Source organism: Micromesistius poutassou (genome assembly GCF_964030765.1).
Source record: "Micromesistius poutassou genome assembly, chromosome: 21".
In the NCBI taxonomy this organism is placed as follows: Eukaryota; Metazoa; Chordata; class Actinopteri; order Gadiformes; family Gadidae; genus Micromesistius; species Micromesistius poutassou.
Genome location: NC_140291.1, coordinates 1,677,200 through 1,700,764, shown reverse-complemented (window position 1 = coordinate 1,700,764; position 23,565 = coordinate 1,677,200). Strand labels below are relative to the sequence as shown.

Below are 23,565 nucleotides of genomic sequence, written 5' to 3'. Positions count from 1 at the left end.
CGCCGCGAATCTTGGGGTGACTCACTCGTCGAACAGCAGGACTTAAGTGTTCATTATTTTTTTTATCTCCCCCCACACATAGGACTCGGGCTAAAACATCACGGATGTTTTTTTGGGCTCCCTCCGACACACACACACACACACACACACACACACACACACACACACACACACACACACACACACACACACACACACACACACACACACACACACACACACACACACACACACACACACACACACACACACACACACGTTGAAAAGCCGTAGGCCAGAGTAGGCCTACACTGGGAATGATGACAAACTATCCATCACTATCCTTTAAGAGTCTCGTCGCGTCTTTACACGGAGGCAGAAACTTTATTTAAAACCAAAACATTATCCTTTAGTCCCATTGTTGGACGTTTGCACTTTTTTTTGTTGTTTACGGGTAAACAACCGTCTGGGGCAAAAGAAAAGTATCCCACTTGACCCACAGCGGGGTGGTAATAATACTCGTCGCGTTTTCTATGTTCACGAAATGTGAGACGCCACGGCGCCTGGGGGGGGGCAACCCGTCAGGTGAAGGGGCCCTCATACCTGAGACGGGACAATAATATCTCAATATGTTGACGTGAACGAAAGAGAAACGAAAGAAAAAGGGGGTTTCAATGGGATTAAAGACGTTCTTATCCACCATTACAGCAGAACACACCGTAACACTCAGCTAACAGCTGTCAGTCATTGAGGCAGGTGTGTCGCGAGACGAATCGCGACCCTGCCTCAATGAGCACGCGAACGCTCGCTCGCTCATGAGTGACCGGATGAATAACGCGGCGCTCAGTGAACGGATGAACCACCACGCCGCTTGCTGCCGCTTGCCTCTTACCTTGTAGACATTCTCCGTGATGCGGTGCACCATCCGTCCGCGACATGTTGTCGGACCCTTGACCGACCGAACACCACCACCACCACCACCACCACCGCAGCCCCCGGTTGGTCTCCTTCAAAACAAAGTGCTTTGCCCCCGGAGAGAGAGAGAGAGAGCAGAGAGCGGAGGAAACCGGCCGACCGGGAGGCGCGAGCACAGCAGTTCCCGGTGACGGAAGGAAGCCTTCACGTGTTCGTTCGAGAGGGAGATCGTTCGTGCGCTCGTGTGAGAGTTGGGATCCCCCTCGCTTTTATAGGAAAGTCTTCCACCAACACACACAGACAGACGCACACACACGCATACAGACACACACTCAAACACACACACACACACACACACACACACACACACACACACACACACACACACACACACGGCAAACGGCGTCGCCCACGCTGGAACCCACGCAGGCAGTCAGTGGCGCGCTAGCGTTGAGCGCGCGCGCGCAGGGGGCAGACTTTTTAGCTTTGGAAAGAGAGCGCGAGGCATTTAAACGAGCCACGCCTCCTCCTCCTCTCGCGCTGCCCCCTCACCGCCTCTCCCCCCCCCCTCTCGCTCACTCTCGCTCTCGCTCTCTCGCTCTCCCTCTCTCCCTCTCTCTCTCGCTCTCCCTCTCTCCCTCGCTCTCTCTCCCCCCCCCCCCCTCTCCTCTCTCTCTCTCTCTCTCTCTCTCTCTCTCTCTCTCTCTCTCTCTCTCTCTCTCTCTCTCTCTCTCTCCGAAATCATTCACACAGTATCTGCAGCCTCCTCCTCCTCCTCCCCGCTCCTCCTCCGTCCACTCCCGCCTCCAGTGCACCGCCAGAGTGTATTCATCACACGACGGACGGACCCTCACGGTCGGGCTGAAGGACTTGAGTCATCGCGTTTGTGTCTCTGAACGCGGAGGTGTGAGTGGGATCAATCTCTGAGCCCACGGAGAAAACGGTTCGTTTCATCGTGCTCTCGGCCGAAGAAATGCGACCTTGTTCGGACGTGGGTACGAACGACTTATTAGACGTTCGTCTAATAAGCTTGAAAACGGCCTGAGTTGGTCAGCCGTTTGTAGAAGAAATCAGCCCCAGTCGTTTGCACTGTAGAAAGTGTTTCTGGGTGTTGCTGCATCATGTTGATGTGGATATGATCGGACACATTATTGCGGCTCTGACTGGTGGTTGGTTACATCTGTCTGTCTGTCTGTCTGTCTGGCTTCACAACACTTTGCGACCCAGCTCACCTGTTACCGTTATCAACTTAACGTGACTGTAGCCAGTTATACGGTGAACCGATAGATGATGAAGGCTGCTCGGTTAGACGGTGTGACAGCGTGGTGGTATATCACACCCGTGATTCATGGACTCCAACGCTGCACCGCCCACTCCTACGCCGCCCGTCGCTGCACCGGGGCCGGGGAGCGAATGCTTTTGTTAGCGCTAGTAGTCATTTCGGCTTCTATATTGAGCTTCGGCCTTGAGCGTAGGCCTACGTTTTAAGAATTTATTATTTGCCACATCAGGCAAGCTGCGTTAACATTTGCTGTGTGTGTGTGTGTGTGTGTGTGTGTGTGTGTGTGTAGCCTATATATATATATATATATATATATATATATATATACACATAGAGAGAGAGAGAGAGTTCTATTTATATCTATATATATAGATAGATATGTGGGTCTCCCCAGTCCGTATAATTGACGACAGTCACGTTAGATTAATAACGGTAACAGGTGAGCGGGTGAACTAAGTGTTGGAAAGCCACAGACGGATATAACCACCAGAGACGTTTGTCTTTATACCATCTTGTTTTAATTTCTCGCCAGTCAGATATTATCTACATGAGAATTATCATGCAATGATTCAGAAACACTTTCTACAAATGGCTGTTCTGATCTGTTCGCCACATCCAAGCCGTTTAAAGATGAATATCAAATATATATACATATATAATATATGATAATACGGTTTAAGGGTCAACGTGTGGTTCGCAGTCCAACAAAGAAAGCGATGCGTACAAATTTTACAAATGCCCAAACTTTTATAAGCTTTCTAGCTTGCAGGATTTTTTTAAGTTGAGCTACACTGCCACCTAGTGGTGGATGATGGGCACTGCTTGAGTAAAGCTAGTTCTCTTTATGCAGTGGACGCTTTGGACGATTTGCAAGTCAAATAGAAGATCGGTTTATTGTTGATTATTCCAAGGAAATGGTACATTGTCGAATCACGGTGGAGAGAAAACCAGTTTCATCAAACGGTTTATGTCCCTTCCGACTAAAGCAACAATTTAAAAAAAATGTCAGACTGAAGACACACTGAGGCTATTGTGCAGAGGCTTGGATATAAAAGGTACACACGCATTGTTAGTGACCATAAGGCCCTGGAGGCTTTGCACAGTAAACAGCAGAATCTCTCACGCATTACAAAGTTACCCTGTCTCCAGGCTGAGGTGAGCGCGCACGATGTAACGAGCTCTCGATGACAGTTAAATGTGTGTTGTGGTTGTGGGTTGGATTAGTTAAGCCTATATGATAACAAGGATTACTGCTAGAGGTTAATACTTAAAACAAAAGTAGAAGAGGTCGTCAAGGCTGGGACTGATAGTCCAGAAGCTCTTCTCCTCACCCAGGGGCCATTGCAGGATTTTTTTATTGAGGTGGCACATGGGGGGGGGCAAGAATCAGTCATGGGGGGCAAGTTGGAAATCAGAATGTCATATCTATATATTTGGCCTTGTCAGATTGACAGCACTCCAGCCCAATGGCATTGGGCCTTGTCAGATTGACAGCACTCTAGCCCAATGGCATTGGGCCTTGCCAGATTGACAGCACTCTAGCCCAATGGCATTGGGCCTTGTCAGATTGACAGCACTCTAGCCCAATGGCGTTGGATCATATTTTTATTTAAAAAGAATAATAATTAAAAAAACAAGAAGGCTTAGGCACAAATTGTTGAAAACGTTCAGAGCGTTCACTCACTCTACTGGAGGTCTGCGTTTCTGTGACGGACAGTGAACCAATCAGAGCGCTGGACTGCACTGCGGTGGGATGGGATTGGATAGACAGCAACTGGGAGGTTCATTTTTATCTTGATCACAGACGCATGACAGCAGCTTCGGCTATATGTAAAAAATAAAAATAAAATGTTGCAGAAAGTTTTTGCCCGTGGTGGGTGTGTTTGTGTGTGTTTGAAGGTAGGACTGTTTTCGCAGAGAACGGAGTCATCGCAGAGAAATCCGCTGTCAGACGGCGAGCATCTGTCTTTCCTGCTTCCTCTTGGATCGCTCCCGCTCTGAAAACAAGGGAGAAAACCAACGTCAACGACTACAGATGTTCCGATACCATTTCTTTCTTCCCGATACTGATTCCTGGACTTCAGTATCGGACGATAGCCAGTATATGCGTAGTTAAGCGTGAGGATGCGTGTTTTTTTCCGACTTGGTAGCTCGAACGCACGCATGTCGGAGACGACACGTTTCCCAATCCGACTTTCCACCTCCGACCGTTAACGGACTTGGCATAACGCCGCGAGTGTTTGTGATGTTCTTCTGCCTGTGCAGTAAATGAGTCATGTGACGGTATCGGATCGGCAAACAGACTTACGGGTACTCGCCGATACCCGATGCACTGCATGTTAGGCAGTATCGGAGGAATTTCCGATGCTGGTATCGGTGTCAACAACAACTCTAATAACGACCAGACGTTAATTAACAGCGGGCACTTGGCTGTTGGGGCGTCGGGAAGGCCTACCTGGCTCCACCTCGGACTCTTCCGGAAGCTCGGGCAGCTCCTCCGACGGAACCTCGGGAAGCAGAACGTCTCCCTGAAGGACGAGAGAACCGTTTAGTGGAACCGAGAGATTATTAGTTTGTCCCTGAGGGACGAGAGAACCGTTTAGTGGAACCAAGAGAATATTTCTTTGCCCCTGAGGTTAGAGGGAACCATTTAGTAGAACAAAGAGATTATTTGTGTAGATCGGATTGTATAGTTTGTTCTCATCTTCACTTGTTAGTCTAACATTGGAATAAAGAGTCTGTTAAAAGAGGAAATGTAAATGTATTTACATGTTTTTAGGACAATGAAGAAAACATGTGATTTGATAAACACGTACAATTATCTGCAATAAACGTACTGTTTTAAATAGAGGATGGAATAAGAACATTCAAAAGGATGCAGAGCTCATGTGCCAAACGGATTCACTCCCTGGTTTGTGTAGGTCTGCGTGTGGTCGGCGGTGGTGAATAAACTACGGGTCTCACTCACCTGGGTGATGGCCTCCAGCTCAGCCAGGACCGCGTCTTCGTCCTCCTGACTCAGAGAGCCCGCCAGCATCTCATCGATTTGCTGGAGATAAGAACAGAAAAAGAAGCATAAATACAAACAATACGTAGCTTCAAGGTTTGGTTTCATTACGTTTTGCGCTGAAGTACACAAGGTTGTTCCTCAAATGGTCAAAGAAGCAGTTCCCGTTCCGAATGTATCCCAGTGAACTTTGATGTCATTTCTTTCGAACCATTCCGAAACTTTCCATATTTTTCCCAACAGGTCAGGATTTATCCACACAGCAGCAGCACTTACAGTCATAACTGAACTGGGATGCATCCTATGAACGGTTACGTTTGCTTTGCTAGAATATAGATTTTTTTTTTGTTGGGGGTCAAGAAACTACAGATGCTCTTTCGTTGCATTTATTTGATTGGTTGACGTCTTTCAAAACTTCTGTCAAAGGAAGTCTTGCAAATACAAACAGCAGGACCTTAATGAACACATACCTGTGACGGGCCATTCAAGAGTGCATGAAGGTAATATCCATTCTCTAAACCTTTCGTTGGTACTTCCATATTTGCTTCAGAAGCAGGACTGTGTGACGATGGATAATTACACTTCATTTAACATTGAGAGCTGACATCTTACCTGTTGATACTCCACAGCCTCTTGCGTCTCGTCCATTATGCGCTCCACCTCCTCGATGGACATTACCTTGTCGGGGCACACACAAAACCAAACATCACCCAACATTCTTCAGATCTGTGATGTCAGGCAACTTCCTAACCTGACTAACCACATTCATAGATAAACACAGAAGCAGAAGAATTTGAGTCGAGTTTGTTTACGGTGGGCCTCAAAAGGAATACACAATAGTAATAATCCGCAACCACTGATGTAATACATCCATTTAAATGAGAAACAAAAACGTATCTTTCAAGTTTTCGCAGTAAGTGACTTATGAACATTACATTTATTTAGCAGACGTTTTTGTCGAAAGTGACTAACACTAAATGCATTTAACAATGAGGACAACCCTAAACAGTGCATACGACTACCACAAATAATCTAAGCAATACCTCATGCATCTTCTTCAGACAGTCATTTCCAACTTTGAGCCCCTCGATGACTTTGATTTCAATCTGAGCGAATTCAAGGTCTTGAACCTATACGGACAAGGAGAAGAAGAGAACCGTTCATGTAGAGACGTTCAATTGAAATGCTGATGACTTTCCTTCGTGACTATCTGTATTTACCATTCTCTCCAGGTTGCTAATCTGGTTGTCTGTCTTTTCCAGAAGTTGGTCTTGATAGCGTTTCTTCTTCAGCAAGAGAAGCGCTTTCCTGAAGGATAACAAATCGTGGTGACATGATCAACATGCATTCAATCATTTTCGATTCATATCAAGATAATTTTAGGTTTGGGACTGAGACGACCAATACGTCGTTATGGTTGATCAAACACACCAATGGTATATATAAACCATGCGCCTTACTCTTTTTTGCCATTTTTCAGAAGCTGCTTGGCCAGAAGTCTTTCCTTGTCCAGCTGGAGGTTGATTCTCTTCTGGTACATCCTCAGCTTATCCCTCTGCTGTTTCAGTTGCTGAAACGATCAACAACAAAGGCAGCATTTAACCTTATGCATAACCTAGTCCCTTAACGCCTGTCTACATCTGGTTACGGTGTACTGTAGACGGCCTTAACATTCATGCACTAAAGACACACTGGGTGTCCTCTCTCACCAGCACCGCCTTGTCCTGCTCCGTCACCCGACTGCGCTTCTTTTTGCCGAATATGTTCCCCATAATGACGCCGCATCCCCGCCGGTATCCGCCGTTTTAAAAACTCTAGTTTGATACGCTAAAAGCCTCATGAGAGAAAGCCACAGCCCGATCACTTTCGTTTAGCCTCCATAGTTTGTGGAGTCATCTGTTGACAATAAAATCCGCACCCATATGAGGAAGTACGAAGTCCGCGGAGGGACAATTTAAGAACCGCAGGAGGAACACGGTGTTCGACGTGTTTTATTGTGGACGCCGTGGGGTATTGTTATTGAATTGTGGTAGTATACTGACTTGTTTGTAGAATTTTTGTTCCCAAATTTGAATACGATGCTAAACTCTATCTACTTGACAGTGGCAGACAAATTTTAAGAAAATGTTAAAATAGCAGAGGATGGTTTCGATCCATCGACCTCTGGGTTATGGGCCCAGCACGCTTCCGCTGCGCCACTCTGCTGCTGCGGAGAAGACCTTCAAATTAACAATTATAAAGTAAATAAAGTATGTATTATTCGTTATCTCTCGAACAGTAAGCTTTATAACGTTTACATTTCCCGACGCGCCCAACCATGCTTTCAATTATTTATTGTAACGTTAGACTATAAAAGGTCTGGTAAAATGCAACGAAAACTGACTGTAGACATATCTCCTCTACATGGATGAGCGAATACTCGCAAACTCTGCATAACGAGCCGTATTATACACTGTACCGTCAGTATTTTAGATATAATGGAGGACAATCAATGAAAAAAAGTAGAAGGAAAAAAGGCGACCACGAAGGGACTCGAACCCTCAATCTTCTGATCCGAAGTCAGACGCCTTATCCATTAGGCCACGCGGTCAATGTGGAGTGGTAAGGACATTATTAGATTAATACATATGATAAATAAAAATGAAACGTACGAGCTGTTTAATCTTTATTTGCGTGGTTAGATAGTGTTGATGAATTGCAAAGGGATTGGCGGATGTTTTCTGACGTAGGCCTACATGCATAGTAGGCCTATTATGATTTATTTGTATTTATTTAGTAATGTGCAGATTTGTAATATAATAACATGTTGCAATGACTGATTCTGATTCTGAATTTCATACAATTCATAACTACATATTCATTTATTATGTATGGACTAGTCCTGTTTGCTAAAAACGACTTATTTTGCTCAATTTAGAATTGAGAAATGCTTGTTAACTTTACTTACATAATATTATATTATTCTGCATTCTTATTTAAATACGACCACACAAAAACACTTTCAATCAGCGCTTTATTGACAAGGTAATTATCTGGTATAGAAGAAACACCTGACTCACCATAAATGCCAATATACCATATGTTAACCAATAGTATCCTACATCATTTTCCAACCAAGGGATCAAATGAATGCACATTTTAATAACTGCACACGTGTTAGTGACATTAACATAGAGGCACCACGAACACACACAATCAAGGACACAATTATGAAACATTCACCAACGAATAAATAAGACAAAAGTATATCGTTGCTATGCTCATAATGCAAAAGATGACACATCAAACATTTCAAGTGCAAAATATACAGTACACAACCCGTCAGGGATTAAGAAAATAACATCTGGTTTGGCATACATCTTTTCCGCAAGAACGGGTGGAACCGCTGCCCTGCCAAAGCTCTGACAGAACATAGAACTATAGCTCGGGGTGCAGAAGCTCAACCCTCGTTTTCTAGTCGCAGTCATCTAGTCTGCGTTTGGGTGTGTGGTGGTTAGTGTCTCCATTCAAGCAGAGGAATCCTCTGTCAACCGGATTCAGTACAAAAATCGCCATTCCATTCTCGGTTGTATTGTATGTGTGTTATTGTATGTTTGTAGGCCTATGGTTCGAAGTGATATATCAAATATAAGATACACTGGTATAACTTGTACTTAAAACAAAAATATATGTCTAGAGGTTAGGCAAGGGAACAAAGGCATTTTTGTTTGTATAATCCGAGGCAGAGGAAACGCGCCGAGTGTGTTAATATGTTTGTTTCGGTTTTAGCATGAAAAATGCTTGTTGCGTCTGGATCAAATGGGCTGCGTTGAGCTGCGCCTTTTTCAAGGGATCGACCATTCGAAGGAACCATTGCACATTATACACAGAGAGGCTCGGGAGGCTCACCAACAACCATAATACGGTTGACGAGTCAAGGAATTCACAGCCTTAAGCAGTGTATTCTGTATATAACAGGCGATAGGAGAGACAACGGCCTGCAGAGCGATTGTGTTCTGCTCATTCTGCTCGAATGAGACGGCGGCAACTGTGAGCGTTTTACTACACCGTTGCATTCAAACGCAACATGATTCAGCATCCAAACACATGAGAATAACCCTCAGGGACAGCGGCCAAACATTAGTACCGGGTCAATGAAGAGACTGAATAGGACGTGTACATAATGCATCTCCGGCCACACCGCCACTATGTGAGCGGTCAGGGCTGCTCGGATCGGAGCCAAATGTGAATGTGGTATTAAGGGATGGGATGTGAACGTGTAGTCATTGTGAGAGATTGTGTGAGCTGGAGAGTTGGTCCTAAATGCGCTGTCCCTGAGGTGTAGCTTGAGTGTTTTTGCACTTTAACAAAAGTATTTGTAGTAGAAAGCAAGTTTGTCTTTCTTTTGATTATTTCTAACCTCCTCTCATCTCTTGATGGATAGTAACAGTTCACCTCTGCAAAAGATAACTATAATATTCGCCTTGGTCTTTCCCCTTTAAGCCATCCCTTCTATAACATACAGCAATGGAGTTACAATGGCAGAATTACAGTGGACACATACCTATCTAGTTTGAAAACATGGGGAAGAAATGTCATGAAAGGGATTTGGGGATTTGCTCTTGATCTCCAATGACAACCGGGTGCTAAACAGAAAGTGTGTTAGTATGTTAATTCTCTAGAGGGAAAAGGGAGGAGAAGGCTAACCCTGGAGTATAAAATACAGTACTAAGGTCACACACAAAGTAGAGCAGTGCAGGGTAGCAGCGAGGCGCTCCAGGCAAAAGGCTTTTCTCCGTTATAGGAAGATATTAGATTGTAGATTAGAAGCAGATCACCTGTTGAAGACTGTTGACATCTCAAAGCTTGGAGTTGAGACGGTACTGTGCTTCAATTAGGGTTTAAGGTGTAGACTAATGCACAGAAGCTGTTACAGATCATAGAACGAGTTCGACAGGTAATATGTGTGTGTGTTAATATGGGTAAGAAAGGAATTATGGCTTCTTTTGGAGGCCCGCTGTCGGTGGTTCATTAAAGGTAAAGCAGGAGTTGTAGTTGACGTGTTTGTTTAAAGATTGACAGATGCTGCAGCAATGCAGAAATGTCAAAAAGACAACAAATCTCAGCTTTTAATTATCTAAACCAGAGTCTGATGCTGACATCTGTAAGATCAATGCTTGCCTTTTTTAGGTCACGTTTGTCAGTAAAGAATATCAGAAAACTGAAGGTTTTATGTTTAACGTGAGATGTTGGTGGAAGCAAAGCAAACTGCAGTTGCAGCGTTTAAATATTTGCTTTGTAGCTGAGACAATTAGTAATATTTGAACTATTTAACATAATAAATGATATATGAGATGGTAGGGCCTCCGAGGCGGCTGGCCTGAGCTGTCACTAGTGTCGCCTGGCTTCCCCTTCATCAGCATCCTCCTCCTCATCCTCCTCATCATCATGTATATAATTTATAATGACATTTAAAAAACAAAAACACTGATCAGTGAGACTCGATGTGCATCGCCTTACGCTGGATCTTAAGTTGGCCTTGCGTTGGTTTCAAATGATCTGATTCGCAGCGCGCTAAAATCAAACTTGCGCGCCACGTCAGCGAGCGATAAAGTGAACCTTGCATTTTTACCCCCTGAACACTGAAGGGCACAACACACGTGACACACCGGCCTACGCCCCGCCTCAACACACACACACTCCGCCTCACTGTTTACTTGACTTGCCGGATTTGCCCGGCTTGCCGGCTTTGGCGGCTTTGGTGGCTTTGATGTCGGTCTTGGTCTTCTGGATCCGGGAGAAGATCTCCTTGAAGAGGGCCTTGTACTCCGGAGTGTTCTGGCCCAGCCGCTTGTCCACCGCCTCCACCTGCTTGCTGATGCTCTCGATGGCCTCGGGCGTGGAGGGCGACCCTCCGGGCTCCGACACGGGCGCCGGCACGGGCGCCGGCGTGGGCCCCATGGCACAGTCTTTCATGGACGGGTCCCGCGACACGGGGCGCGAGGTCTGGACGCCGGCGTGACAGAGGCTCTCCTCGTGGCGCCGGCACTTGCCCAGCAGCTCCTCGTACTTCTCCAGCAGGGCGTGGTACTGCTCGTCCACCTCCCGCAGGATGGACATGCCCCTCTTCCGCACGCTGTTGGCGTGGATGGCGTAGCTGCCGCGGCGGCGGCCGGAGGCGTCCCGCGCCACGATGGCGTTGAGCGCCGTGTCGCTGCAGCTCTTGCGCACGGGGCTGGACGCCGGCAGGGCCTCGCCGCCCACGCCGTCGGAGCCCTCCGCCAACTCCCTGACGCCGCCGCCGCCGCCGCCGCCCGCCTCGAGCCCCTCCCCCTCCAGGAAGGTGTCCGTCTCGGGGGTCCGGTTGAGGAGGGTCTGCGTCAGGCCCACGCCGTCCTCCTCGCCGCTCAGCAGGAGGGTCCGCGCGCGCCGCACCTGCTGCAGCTCCATCAGCTCGCCCTCCAGCTCGCGCACACGCGACTGGCAGTTCTCAGCGTCCTGAGACGGGGCGAAAGAATGCAGGCGTCTTTTTTCATCGAGTCATGCATCTCTTTCTTATTTTTTTCTCTCTCTCTCTCTCTATTTAAAAGAGCGCATTTAAAACACCTAACGCCTAAAGTGCTGAACAATGAACAAATTACCTAAGTGAATAAAAACAAAATCACAAATCAGTGATTTAAACTAAGACGACATCAAGGGACAAACACTTCAATCACGGCATGACATGACAGGGTAAGACAAGTAAGACCCAGTTGTGAAAAGGTGTGTTTTGAGCCTGGATTTAAAGACTAAAATTGAAGGGGAATTTCTGACGTCGGACGGCAGTTGGTTCCACTGGAGGACCAGCAACCGTAATAGTAATAGCTCTGTCACCCTTTTTTGCTTAAGCCGGGACCCGTTGTATCTTTTATATCTGTATCTTATATTGCACTGGTTCTACGGTCCACTGTCCACCTTTTCATTTCACTGTATACTTACGTATGCATGATGTGACAAACGAAACGTCTTGAATCTTGAATCTCTTAAGATCCGCACCGGTGCACACACTCACCTGGGTTTAACCTCAGCTAACACCTTATAGCCGTTATAGGCTACAACACAAGGGCAAATACATTATTCTCCTCTATTAGAATAGTATCAACCAATAGTGTGGATTCATAAGGATGTAATGAATCACTTATTGAGAAAAGGTATGGTGGTTTGAGTTTGACAGATAGTATTTGATAACTTACTACTTGCGTACTAACTTACATACTAAGTCATCTCACACTACGTCAGCAGGTGCTGCCAGGTAACCATATCAGCCACTAAGACCTTATGCATGCAACAGCATGCTGGCGTGGCAGTGTGCGAGTTTGGCTCTCCTTGAAGGAGACTCACCTGCATGCGGGTCTCCAGGCGGGAGAACTCGCTGAGCAGCAGGTGGCACTCCTTCTCCGCCCCCTCGCGCCGGCCCCTCTCCGCCCGCACGGCCGACCGCAGGGCCGACACCGCCCCGCGGAGGTTGGTGTTCTCCTCCTCCAGGGGCTGCTTCTGGGCGTCCAGGGTGAAGCTCTCCGCCCGGCCCACCACGAAGCCGTCCTCGTACCTGAGGACACGACACGTGGCATGGAAGAGGTGAGCTACGATGCAACACACACACATAGAGCTGTGAGCTACGATACAACACACACATAGAGCGGTAGAGATACAACACACACATAGAGCGGTAGAGATACAACACACACATAGAGCGGTAGAGATACACCACACACATAGAGCGGTAGAGATACAACACACACATAGAGCGGTAGAGATACAACACACACATAGAGCGGTAGATACAACACACACATAGAGCGGTAGAGATACAACACACACATAGAGCGGTAGAGATACAACACACACATAGAGCGGTAGAGATACAACACACACATAGAGCGGTAGATACAACACACACATAGAGCGGTGTGATACAACTCTGAAAGGGCGTTGGCCTTAGCCTTAACTGATTTGAAATACAGCACATGGCATTTTTTCCCTAAATAATTCCCAATTATCCCAACAGCAGCCTCGATGTGTCAGTGGACTGATTTGACAAAATGTAACACAATTAAACAGTGTGTGTGTGTGTGTGTGTGCGTGTGTGCGCGTGCGTGCATCGGCGTCACCTGGGCGCGGTGCAGAGCTCCCTCAGGCAGGGGAAGGAGTGGATGGTTTTGCGGCGTTCCCTCTTCTCCCGCTTCACCCTGAGCTGCTCCATGGAGCGCAGCTGCTCCACCTGGCTGGAGAGCGACTCCACCTGGGTCTGCAGCGTGTCGATGGTGCCCGTCAGCCTGGGGAGGGCGGGGGGGGGGGGGGTTACACGTTGAGTAGGGCTGGGCGATTAATCCAATTTTGATCATGATTTCGATTTCATTGTGAAACGATCACCAAACTAATATAATCGAGTTTAAACAATTTTTTTAATAGAAAGTGCAGAACAGCTGGATTCATATCTGGACTTTATTTTCTATTTGACCATTTTGTGTATTTTTTTTAAGGGGAAATTTCAAAGTTCCCATTTACAAAGTGTTTTTTTTTTGGAGAGAAATTATGAATAAATGCATCATGTTTTCAAACTCAGAAATAATTTTGAGTTTGAATAATCGAGATTTCAATATTGACCAAAATAATCGTGATTATGATTTTTTTCCATAATTGAGCAGCCCTAACGGTGAGTACCGCCCTTCTTCTCAGTAGTAAAGTGAAGTAGTGCGTTTGTGCAGGGTTTTGTAATAGTCATAATCATTTAATAATCGGTCATCGTATGATCATTTTTGGAATCATTTTTGGAATCATTATTGTAACAGTTCTCAAAGAATCGTTTGGAATCTTTTTAGATCTCAAATAATCTTTTTCTTTTTGCAAAATTGAAAACTGGTCTTTCCTCTCCACCACGAGTAGATGAGTTGATTATTATTGTTATTGTGTTAATGAAGCAACATAATTTTATAGATTTTTGTAATAAAGCATTTGTTTTAAATTCATGCCGTCCAATCAATGGCTCTGTCCTCCCCATAACTTCTGAATAGCCATCGTTTAGAGTGCAAGAATATAAAACGCTTTTTTTTTTTTTACAAAAATCTGTAAAAATGATATTGCTGAAGCCAATTCATTTTTACAGATTTCTGTAACAAAGCGTTTGTTTTAAACTCATCCTCTCACAACTATGGCTCTACAGAAGGTAAGGGACAGAACACCCTTGGATGGGTGGAAATTACTACCGCAGAGACCACACTTAGGATTCAGGTGTAAGGAATGCTTTGAATGACATTCCCGTGTGTTCCTTAGAGATAGTTAAGTACAGGTAATGACACAGTTTGGTGTGTCGTTTTGGTAACACATCGTCAAAATCCTTAAATAGCTTGTTAGCAGGTATCATTTCTCCCATAGGCGCCATTTCTCCCACCCGTCTGCGAATATCACGTTGTTTTCGACTAGTTATGTCTGTGGTGTCCCTTGGTGCACAGATGGATACACCAAGGGATCGTCTCCTCTATGTGTTACTGTCCCATCCATTTAGGTTGAAATCTGTCTTAATCTGTATACACTTTAAAGTTCCCATGACATGCCACCGGGTGTGGTGTGATTAGCCGTTACAAGCCGTTTTGGAAATCTGCCCCTTATGACTTCATAAGGGGCAGAAAGTGGGCGTGTCCACCTAGATGTGGTGCTGGATAGATCAGTCTAGCAGCCTACCCAGTGGACCGTAGCAAACGTTGCTCATCTATCCGTCACACACCTAGGTGGACACGCCCACCTGTGATGTCTCAAGAGACAGATTTCTAAAACGGCATGGCACCTTTAACAAATGCATGAACACTAGATAGAGATATTTGTGTTAAGATGTAGGGAGTAAAAGTAGAAAGTACAAAGACCCCTGAAAACTGTATTTAAGTACAGTAACAAAGTATCTGTAATTTGTTACATCCCACCTCTATATATATATACATACATAGAGAGAGAGAGAGCGAACGAGAGAGAGAGAGAGAGAGAGAGAGAGAGCGAGAGAGCGAGAGAGCGAGAGAGAGAGAGAGAGCGAGAGAGATTACCATAGCATAGCGATGATAGTGTGAACGGAGGTGGCGACGAGGAGAAGGGATCACGGATAAGAGATCAGATAAGAGAACGACGGCGGACGCACCTCTCTATCTTCTGCTGGGAGGACTTGCTGTCGGTGACCAGCCGGACGTTGGTGAGCTCCAGCTCCCGGGCCGTCCCGTCCAGCTGCTCGTAGACCTTAGCGTGCTGCTCGTTCATGTCCCGCAGCACCTCCAGCTGCTTGGACAGGTACTTTGGACACACACACACACACACACACACACACAGTTGGGATGCAGAGAAGCAGAGCGGGATGGATTGAGGAGTGATCCACGGACACACATCATACAAGGCCTGGGCAATAAAACAATAAATTATCGTATCGTGATAGACTTTTGATCAATATCAATATAAAACTACACAAACACGGTTCCATACTTATTTACAATATTTGAGTGTTTTTCATTGTTGTGTCGACATTGGAGTATTTATCAATGAAGAACAGTGGAAGGTCGTATTAAGTGTTAAACAGAAGTGTTTAAATCCAGCATGGTAATTCCTAGTCTTTTTAGGTCATTACAATGATCAATAGTTATCGATATCGATCAATATGATCAAGTTATATCGTGATATGTCTCTCAGCCATATCGCCCAGGCCTACATCAGACTGAAGCTCAATCGAGGCTCCTCGCCGGTCATGCGAATAACCTCTGTTCCTTCTCTGCTTGGTTCATTAGAGTGACTTCTGTTCCTGAGGCCTTTTCTGCTCGGTCGTTATCTCTATGTCTCTAAAGCGCTGGCTTACGTTCACGCAACGAGGGAAAGGCAATAACCGGAAAATGATGACGGATACAGTTGTAAAAAAAAAATACAAACATAATGTCTGATAGCTAGGTCCTGTGTTTTGACAGTGCTAATGATTAACTTCATGTTGGAACATCAAACTAATATAAAAGGACAAATATTTGCATTGCGTTTGTCCCGACTTGTCCCGAACAGTCACGTCTCACATTACTTTACAGAATCATACCCATCACTCTATTAAAGCTTGAATACATCTACTTAACAAAAAAACTGAATCTGGCTATTCGTTTTTTCTTACTTTCCATCTTCTTAAAGTACAACCTAGAATACATTCTCATTCTCTGTGATTCATGTTTTGCCACCTGAACGTAATTCCTGTCTCCCTGTTCCGATTGGCTCCCAGTGAGCCAATCAGAGGCCAGGGGGCGGCCGTCCGTCCGTACCTCTATCTCCTGCACCTGCTCCTCGTTGGTGATGTAGATCTGCTGCAGGGAGTCCTCCAGCTCCTTGTTCCTCTCCAGCAGGGTCTTCCCCAGCTCCGCCGCTAGGTGGAGGTCTACAGGGAGAGAGAGAGAGAGAGGGGGGGGGGGGGAGGGAGAGAGAGAGAGAGGGGGGGGGGGGGAGGGAGGGAGAGAGAGAGAGAGAGAGGGGGGGGGGAGGGAGGGAGAGAGAGAGAGAGGGGGGGGGGGGAGGGAGGGAGAGAGAGAGAGCGAGAGAAAGAGAGAGAGAGAGGGAGAGAGGGTGGGGGAGGGGGGAGGGAGGGAGCGAGTGAGAGAGAGAGAGAGGGGGGGGAGGGAGTAAGTGAGAGAGAGAGAGAGAGAGAGAGAGAGAGAGAGAGAGGGTGGGGGAGGGGGGAGGGAGGGAGCGAGTGAGAGAGAGAGAGAGAGAGGGGGGGAGGGAGCGAGTGAGAGAGAGAGAGAGAGGGGGGGGGGAGGGAGAGAGAGAGAGAGAGAGGGGGGGAGGGAGAGAGAGAGAGCGAGAGAAAGAGAGAGAGCGAGAGAAAGAGAGAGGGGGGGAGGGAGAGAGAGAGGGGGGGAGGGGGGGAGGGAGCGAGTGAGAGAGAGAGAGAGAGAGAGGGAGGAGGAGGAGAGGTAGCGAGTGAGAGACAAAGAGTGGTTGAGAGGGAGGGAGAAATGGGGAGAGGGGGGGACCGAAAAAAGAGAGAGAGAGAGAGAGAGAGGGAGTGTAGGAGAGGGAGAGCGAGAGAGGGAGGTGGAGAGGGAGAGGGAGGGAGAGGAAGAGTGAATCAGTGAAAATTGAATACAGCATACAGCCTCATGTGTTCAGTCCAGTCGAATCTTCCAGGGATTTGAATGTTGTGAACTAGACTGCGGGCCTGACTGGCGTTTATTCACAACAAGATGTGGACTTCTCAAACCGTAAACCGAAGGGGAAGATATAGCCTATAGTTCACTGATCTGTACACGACAACGGGTGTACAAGACTGGGGCAGCGTTAAGGGAAGACAGGAGATATACTGTATGTGCAGACAATTCTGGAAATAAGGAAAGGAATGAAGAGAGAGAGATGTTTGAAGATCCTGTACTCCGCATACATCGGAGTACAGGAAGGTCGAAGCCTAACGAAGTGAAAGGGGAGTTCAGTAACGGCTCCCTAGGTCAGGAGGATGTTCACCGACTGCGATCACTCACCGCCACGCAGTGCTCTATTTCAGAACTAAGTTATTAAGGGGCCGAAATTAGCCCCATCGAGCAGCCTCTGCCTTTGTTTCCTCTTGGCCTCAGAGTGCACTTAACCAATTATGTGGAGATTATGAGAGAGAGGAAGAGAGGAGAGGAGTGGAGAGAGGAGGAGAGGAGAGGAGAGGAGAGAGGAGGAGAGAGGAGGAGAGGAGAGGAGAGAGGAGGAGAGTAGAAGAGTGGCAAGACGAGGAGAGGAGAGGAGGAGAGGAGAGGAGAGGAGAGGAGAGGAGAGGAGAGGAGGAGAGGAGAGACAAGGAGAGCAGAGGAGAGATGAGGAGAGTAGAAGAGTGGCGAGACGAGGAGAGGAGAGGAGAGGAGAGAGGAGGAGAGGAGAGGAGAGGAGAGGAGAGGAGAGGAAAGACGAGGAGAGAAGAGATTGGACAGATATAGACAGTGCCCATGTCAGCTGACTTATTCGCCTTTAGGCACTCTGCTCCTTCTCCTCTCTCTCTCTCTCTCTCTCTCTCTCTCTCTCACGCCTTCCCCCTCTCTCTCTCTCCCACTCTCTCTCTCTCTCTCTCTCTCCCTCTCTCTCTCGCTGACACCAAACCAAGGACACAAGATATGTGCCAAGAACATTGGAAAGAGGTGGCAGAGTGTGGCCCAGAAAGGGCAGCACTGCACCGTTAGAAACGAGAAGAGGGAGGGGATGTAGAAATGATGTAATAACTACTGCTGTCAAACCATTAAAATAGTTAATCGCGATTCATCGCATTAATGTCATAGTTAACTCGCGATTAATCGCAATAAATCACACATTTTTATCTATTCTAAATGTCCCTTGATTTCTTTTTGTCCCATTATTTTTTCTCATTTTAACGCTCTTATCAACATGGAAAAGTGGGTCGGCTTGCTTTGTGCAAATGTCTTTTTTTTATTGAAAACAACACTGCCATATACTGTAGCGTTCAATTTCACACTAACATTCTCACTTGAAGCAGTCATTCACACTTGGAGCAAATAATCTCTCAGACAGTGTAACACTGTCCAGCAATAAAATGGTAAAAAAAAAAAAAAAAAGGGTTTGCGTTAACGCCGTTAATAACGCGTTTAACTGACAGCACTAGTAATGACAAGCGTGTGGGTTTGGGTGAATAAAGACACACAGATCTAAATCTTTAGGAGGCCCTATCAATATACAGAGCAGCACATGGTAGGCATAAAGTGTAGTGTAAAAAATCGATTTTAAATAAGGATGGGAACCCTTTGCTTCGAAACTAATTGTGCCTTTGCTTCGCCTAAAGTGTCTTCGCTGGGTTGAGTAGCTGCAGACTTCGTCGTAACGTTATAATATGAAAACGATGATGATTCAGGCGTTTATTTATGGTCCCTCAGACACCTCGAGGTTCACCACGAGTCATCATAATTAAAGACAACATCTTTGCATTCTGACTCAGCAGTGTTCTCCAGCACAGTGGAGGGTCCAAGTCTGCCAGATCCATTACAGGGTCAACGAGAGGGGAAAACACAACACAAGAGTGAATGGGAGCGAGGTTCCCTGATCGATACTAATCCCACACAGTTTGCACTGTCCGGACACCTCTGACCTTTGCATCCTCTGGCAGATCAATGCAGTCCCGGGACATCAAGTAAAAAAACCAATAACACAAAATAACACACCGATTCGTCTTCACTTCATTTCCATGCAGTCCAGTCTTCTAGGCGAGCCTCTGCATAGCCATCAACCCCTTTGCCTCCCACCCCTCTTACGCCGTTAGTGTATGTGGTATGTCCTGGCACTTAATGTACGCACTTATTGTATGTTTGTACGTCCTGGCACTTAATGTACACACTTATTGTATGTTTGTACGTCCTGGCACTTAATGTACGCACTTATTGTATGTTTGTACGTCCTGGCACTTAATGTACACACTTATTGTATGTTGTACGTCCTGGCACTTAACGTACGCACTTATTGTTGTATGTCTTGGCACTTAATGTACACACTTATTGTGTGTTTGTACATCCTTGCGCTTAAAAATAGTACTTAGCATTGGGTAGTATCTTTACTAGATACCTTTGTTTAACACAGGGAATGGGTTAACCTCACGATTGTTAGTGCTTGGTCCTTGTATCTATGCACACATCCTGTACATACTGTACCGACAGCGATATATCGTTGCTGCTCCTTCTTCTGACAAATGTACTCACTCAAGTCGCGTTGGATAAAAGCGTCGCCTAAATGTAAACGTAAATGAGAGGGGATTCTTGAAAAAATATATATTTGATGTTTGATGATTTTAAATCGTTGTGGGGATCAGCCTCTTTGACTGAGGAAGCCTTTTGGAGCTAATCAAGCTAACGAGTGGCGAGCACAGCATCCACACCCCGCGGGCTGGTTCCCATGCCCACCGCTGTGCCCCCCCCCCTGCGGCTTAATGAACGGCTAGGAGGTCCTGGCGTGGGCCGTTCAGGTGCACGACTGAATGGAAGCCTGATCAGGGCTCTGAAGGGCTGCCCGTTCTGTCTCCATGGTAGCTGCAAAGACTTGGAAGAAACTTAAAAAACAAGTTAAGACTTGGGAGAGTGTTGAAGGACGTGAGACATCAGCAACACACAGGCCCTAAGTCTAAGTGACTGAAAAAAGGTGTTTATACAGTATATATTTGCAGACGTATGTTAAGCTTTGGTTTTATACACTATCATGTGGTCTTCCTATCTGACTCTCTCTCTCTCTCTATTGGGTCACGTAATCTGTGCTGTGCAGGCCTTTAGAGAATGCTTCTCCTAGCATCCTCTATAGACCGTATATCTACTGCCAGAGGACACTGCCACCGCCTTCTACACAACAACATGAACTCGACGACCGAAGAAGAACTGCAAGCCCTCCACTTCTAAGCCCACTTAATGCGGCCTCTGCAGCGATTCAGCTACAGGCTTTTTCCGAGGATAGAAACTTTGCACCAGATGGGGCCAGCTAGGATGTCATGAACAACAATACTTGGATGATGACTTTCTCATCCCTTGCCAGTTAAGCATCCGGATGAATTTATCAGCTGGATGGAAACCACGGCTTCTCATAAATGATCTTTCCATTCAGTGAGTGTAATATTGGCAGAGAAACCGCCTGGCACTACCTTGTGCTTCAAACCAATATTACTCCGATATTCCATCAAATCTGCGTCAGAAGATGCAGTGATTCAATAAAACCGCAGAGCGGTTGCTGGTCTCCTTCGTCTGGACATAGAGAAACCCAGTGTGTTCAGAGAAGCAGAGGGTGACATCACTGGAATCTCAAATGCATGGGCTGATGCATGACGGTTACTGCGTGAGCACCAGATGAATTCCCAGCTTGTACTTAACAGAGGCGCAAACAACCGGGGGGGGGGGGGGGGGGGTTCACAACAACTCAGCGCTCGCACTTGGAAGGCATTTGTTGCGCAATGCCTCGCAGGCACATTTCACATCTCGTTGAAACCCCCTTCTCTCACTCTCTTTCTCTCTCTCTCTCTGCCTCTCTCTCTCTCTCTCTCTCTGTTTGTGTGCGTGTGTTGCTGAAACGCTTTGCTCCTCCAACAGAGGTAGGAGGACTCAGCGGTGCTGTCTCTCCCTTGTGGATCGTTGGAATCCGGAGGAGAACAGAGCTCTCTTCTCCTCCCTTTGGCTCACATCCGTTACAGGCGTAGCCCTAAAAGAAGAAGACAGCCCAATCAAAGACGGAACGATACGCCGGCATTGCTGGTGTATCATTCCATCTTTGATAATAAGGCTCCAGATAATAAGGTCCTGAATTATGTGTAACATCTGCAATAACTTCTTGAGCGGTTGCATTGGAGCTGCGGTATAGATAACCATAGCGGACCCCTTGACCGCCAGGGGAGCCCCCAACTGGGGAGGGGGGGTCCTCTGCTTGCGGAGGGAGGGCTCCGGCACCGTCTGGGCCCTGCGTCCCAGCTGCACCACTGGGTTACTGGGCCGGGGCCAGCAGAGCCCCCCCGTCCCACGGACAATGAGACCACACAAAGAAACCTCCTATCAACAACACGCCTTAACCCCCTCGAGGTGCTTGGTATTCAAACTGCAAGATTTGGAGTAGAGTTTGCCTAAACACACACAGATGCCTAAACACACATTAAGATTAGGAAACACACACACACACACACACAAACACACACACACACACACACACACACACAGAAACACACTAATTCATTTTCCTTGTGTTTGCGGCGACTGAATGTGCCGAATCTCTGAGTGGATATCAGCAGAAGACTGTTGTCTCCGGTGGTGATATACTTTGTGATTACTGGCAGTGTGAACGTCCAATAATGCAGTGTTGTGGATCAAGACTAATAGCTTAGAGAGCTGATGAAAGAATCATGATTGTTTCATCATCGTTTCTTTCTCGGAACGAGATACAGACGTTTGAAATATGATATTATTGACGGAGATGCCACCATTCCTCACTGCGGATTGCAAATCTTCTTTGTGACTTCCCTTTGTTCCGACGCTGCTCCTCCAGACAACTTTAAGTGCTGGTTAGGGAACAGCATTGTGTTACCTGTACGTCACACAAGGCCAGCGGTGTCTCATCTGCGGGCTCGTGGCGTGTGGCAGCGTGTTTCGACCACGACGGATAACAATGAGGTGACGGCTGCAGTATTTCATTTTTTTTTGCAATCGCTCGCCACACCATCAACCTCTACGTGTGCTGTAAACCGTCAAACAATAAACGACAACAAACCAGGGTGACAAACGATAACGCGGACAGCAAATATGTCCTGTGAACTGTAGTGAATTTGAACACGACGCTTTGGGATTTTTTTATGATACGCATACCCCATAAAATAGCTCTGCTATGAGAGTTCATACCAGACTGACGTCTCTTCACCTGCAAATCAATAATAGCCTCTCTCTCTCGCGCTCTTACTCTCCCTCTCGCTCCCTCTCTCTCTCTCTCTCTCTCTCTCTCGCTCCCTCTCTCGCTCCCTCTCTCTCTCTCTCTCTCTCACTCCCTCTCTCGCTCTCCTCCCTCATATTCTCCCCGTCCTGTATTACTTATTGTCCGAGTAAAGGTTATACAAACACACCGTTTGTAAACCTGTAATCCAGGGAACATGACATGTACTGTTCGTAGTGTGAAACAACTCCACATGACTATATCTTCCTCATCGGGATGTTTAGAGTCCTTCTGTTGACACATCACTATGATTTACGGCCTAGTCCTTGTCGTTTAGCTACAGGGTCTGTCCTCCCACACAGGTGTGAGTCACAACAGACGCAAAGCAAAGGTTAGCATGTTTTATACATCCACGGCAGGATGTGCATAACGATGACCGAAGCACTTGTGTGAGTATACCCTATGTGTGTGCGTGTGTATGTGTGTGTGTGTGTGTGTGTGTGTGTAAGTGTGGGAGTGCGAGCATGTGCATGTTGGTCCATTATCAGAGGAGCGGTACGTCTGCTGGGTCAGCAGGCCTGAGGACTCCCGGCGCCCACAGAGCGGTGAAGGTGAGTTTAGGAGACGGCATGAAAGGTTAGAGGGGGGGAAGGAGGAGCCTCGGTGTGTGTGTGTGTGTGTGTGTGTGTGTGTGTGTGTGACAAACAGAGAGGGAGCAGGATACACACACAGACAGACAGACAGGGAGAATGAGACAATGAGACAATGAGAGAGAGAGAGAGAGAGAGAGAGAGAGAGAGAGAGAGAGAGAGAGAGAGAGAGAGAGGATGCATCTAAAGGGGAAAAGTCACCCAGAGTTCATAATGATGAATTTCGTTCATATTCTTGACATGTTGAATTTCTTTTGTACAAATAAATATGCAATTATATTCTTTCAGAGTCTTATATTTTGATTGATTGTTCAAAATAGGTCCTGGATACACAACAACAAAAA

General features: G+C 46.6%; 2 protein-coding genes and 1 non-coding gene across 3 annotated transcripts in view; all 3 read right to left on the bottom strand.

Annotated features, from left to right (window-relative positions):
• Window positions 1-3,514: 3,514 nt before the first annotated feature.
• Window positions 3,515-7,093, bottom strand: LOC311366639 (charged multivesicular body protein 6-like). The gene is made up of 8 exons (XM_084485436.1): window positions 6,893-7,093; window positions 6,644-6,753; window positions 6,404-6,491; window positions 6,227-6,313; window positions 5,796-5,861; window positions 5,145-5,225; window positions 4,632-4,704; window positions 3,515-4,173 (listed from the first exon to the last, which is right to left on the bottom strand). The coding sequence occupies exons 1-8, from the start codon at window positions 6,953-6,955 to the stop codon at window positions 4,124-4,126; spliced, it is 618 nt and encodes a 205-aa protein (XP_084341562.1). The 5' UTR covers window positions 6,956-7,093; the 3' UTR covers window positions 3,515-4,123.
• Window positions 7,094-7,700: 607 nt separating this feature from the next.
• AC3HAE_037107 (transfer RNA arginine (anticodon UCG)) lies at window positions 7,701-7,773 on the bottom strand. The gene has a single exon. It is a non-coding gene; the product is annotated as a tRNA-Arg (tRNA).
• A 446-nt stretch (window positions 7,774-8,219) lies between these two features.
• Window positions 8,220-23,565, bottom strand: part of cdr2l (cerebellar degeneration-related protein 2-like) — a 16,547-nt gene continuing 1,201 nt past the window's right edge. Inside the window, exons 2-6 of the mRNA XM_084485398.1 lie at window positions 16,472-16,584; window positions 15,328-15,476; window positions 13,313-13,477; window positions 12,543-12,750; window positions 8,220-11,660 (exon numbers count right to left, since the gene is read on the bottom strand). Of these exons, the coding sequence (XP_084341524.1) occupies window positions 10,869-11,660; window positions 12,543-12,750; window positions 13,313-13,477; window positions 15,328-15,476; window positions 16,472-16,584 (1,427 nt within the window). The 3' untranslated portion in view covers window positions 8,220-10,868. The remainder of the gene's footprint in view (window positions 11,661-12,542; window positions 12,751-13,312; window positions 13,478-15,327; window positions 15,477-16,471; window positions 16,585-23,565) is intronic.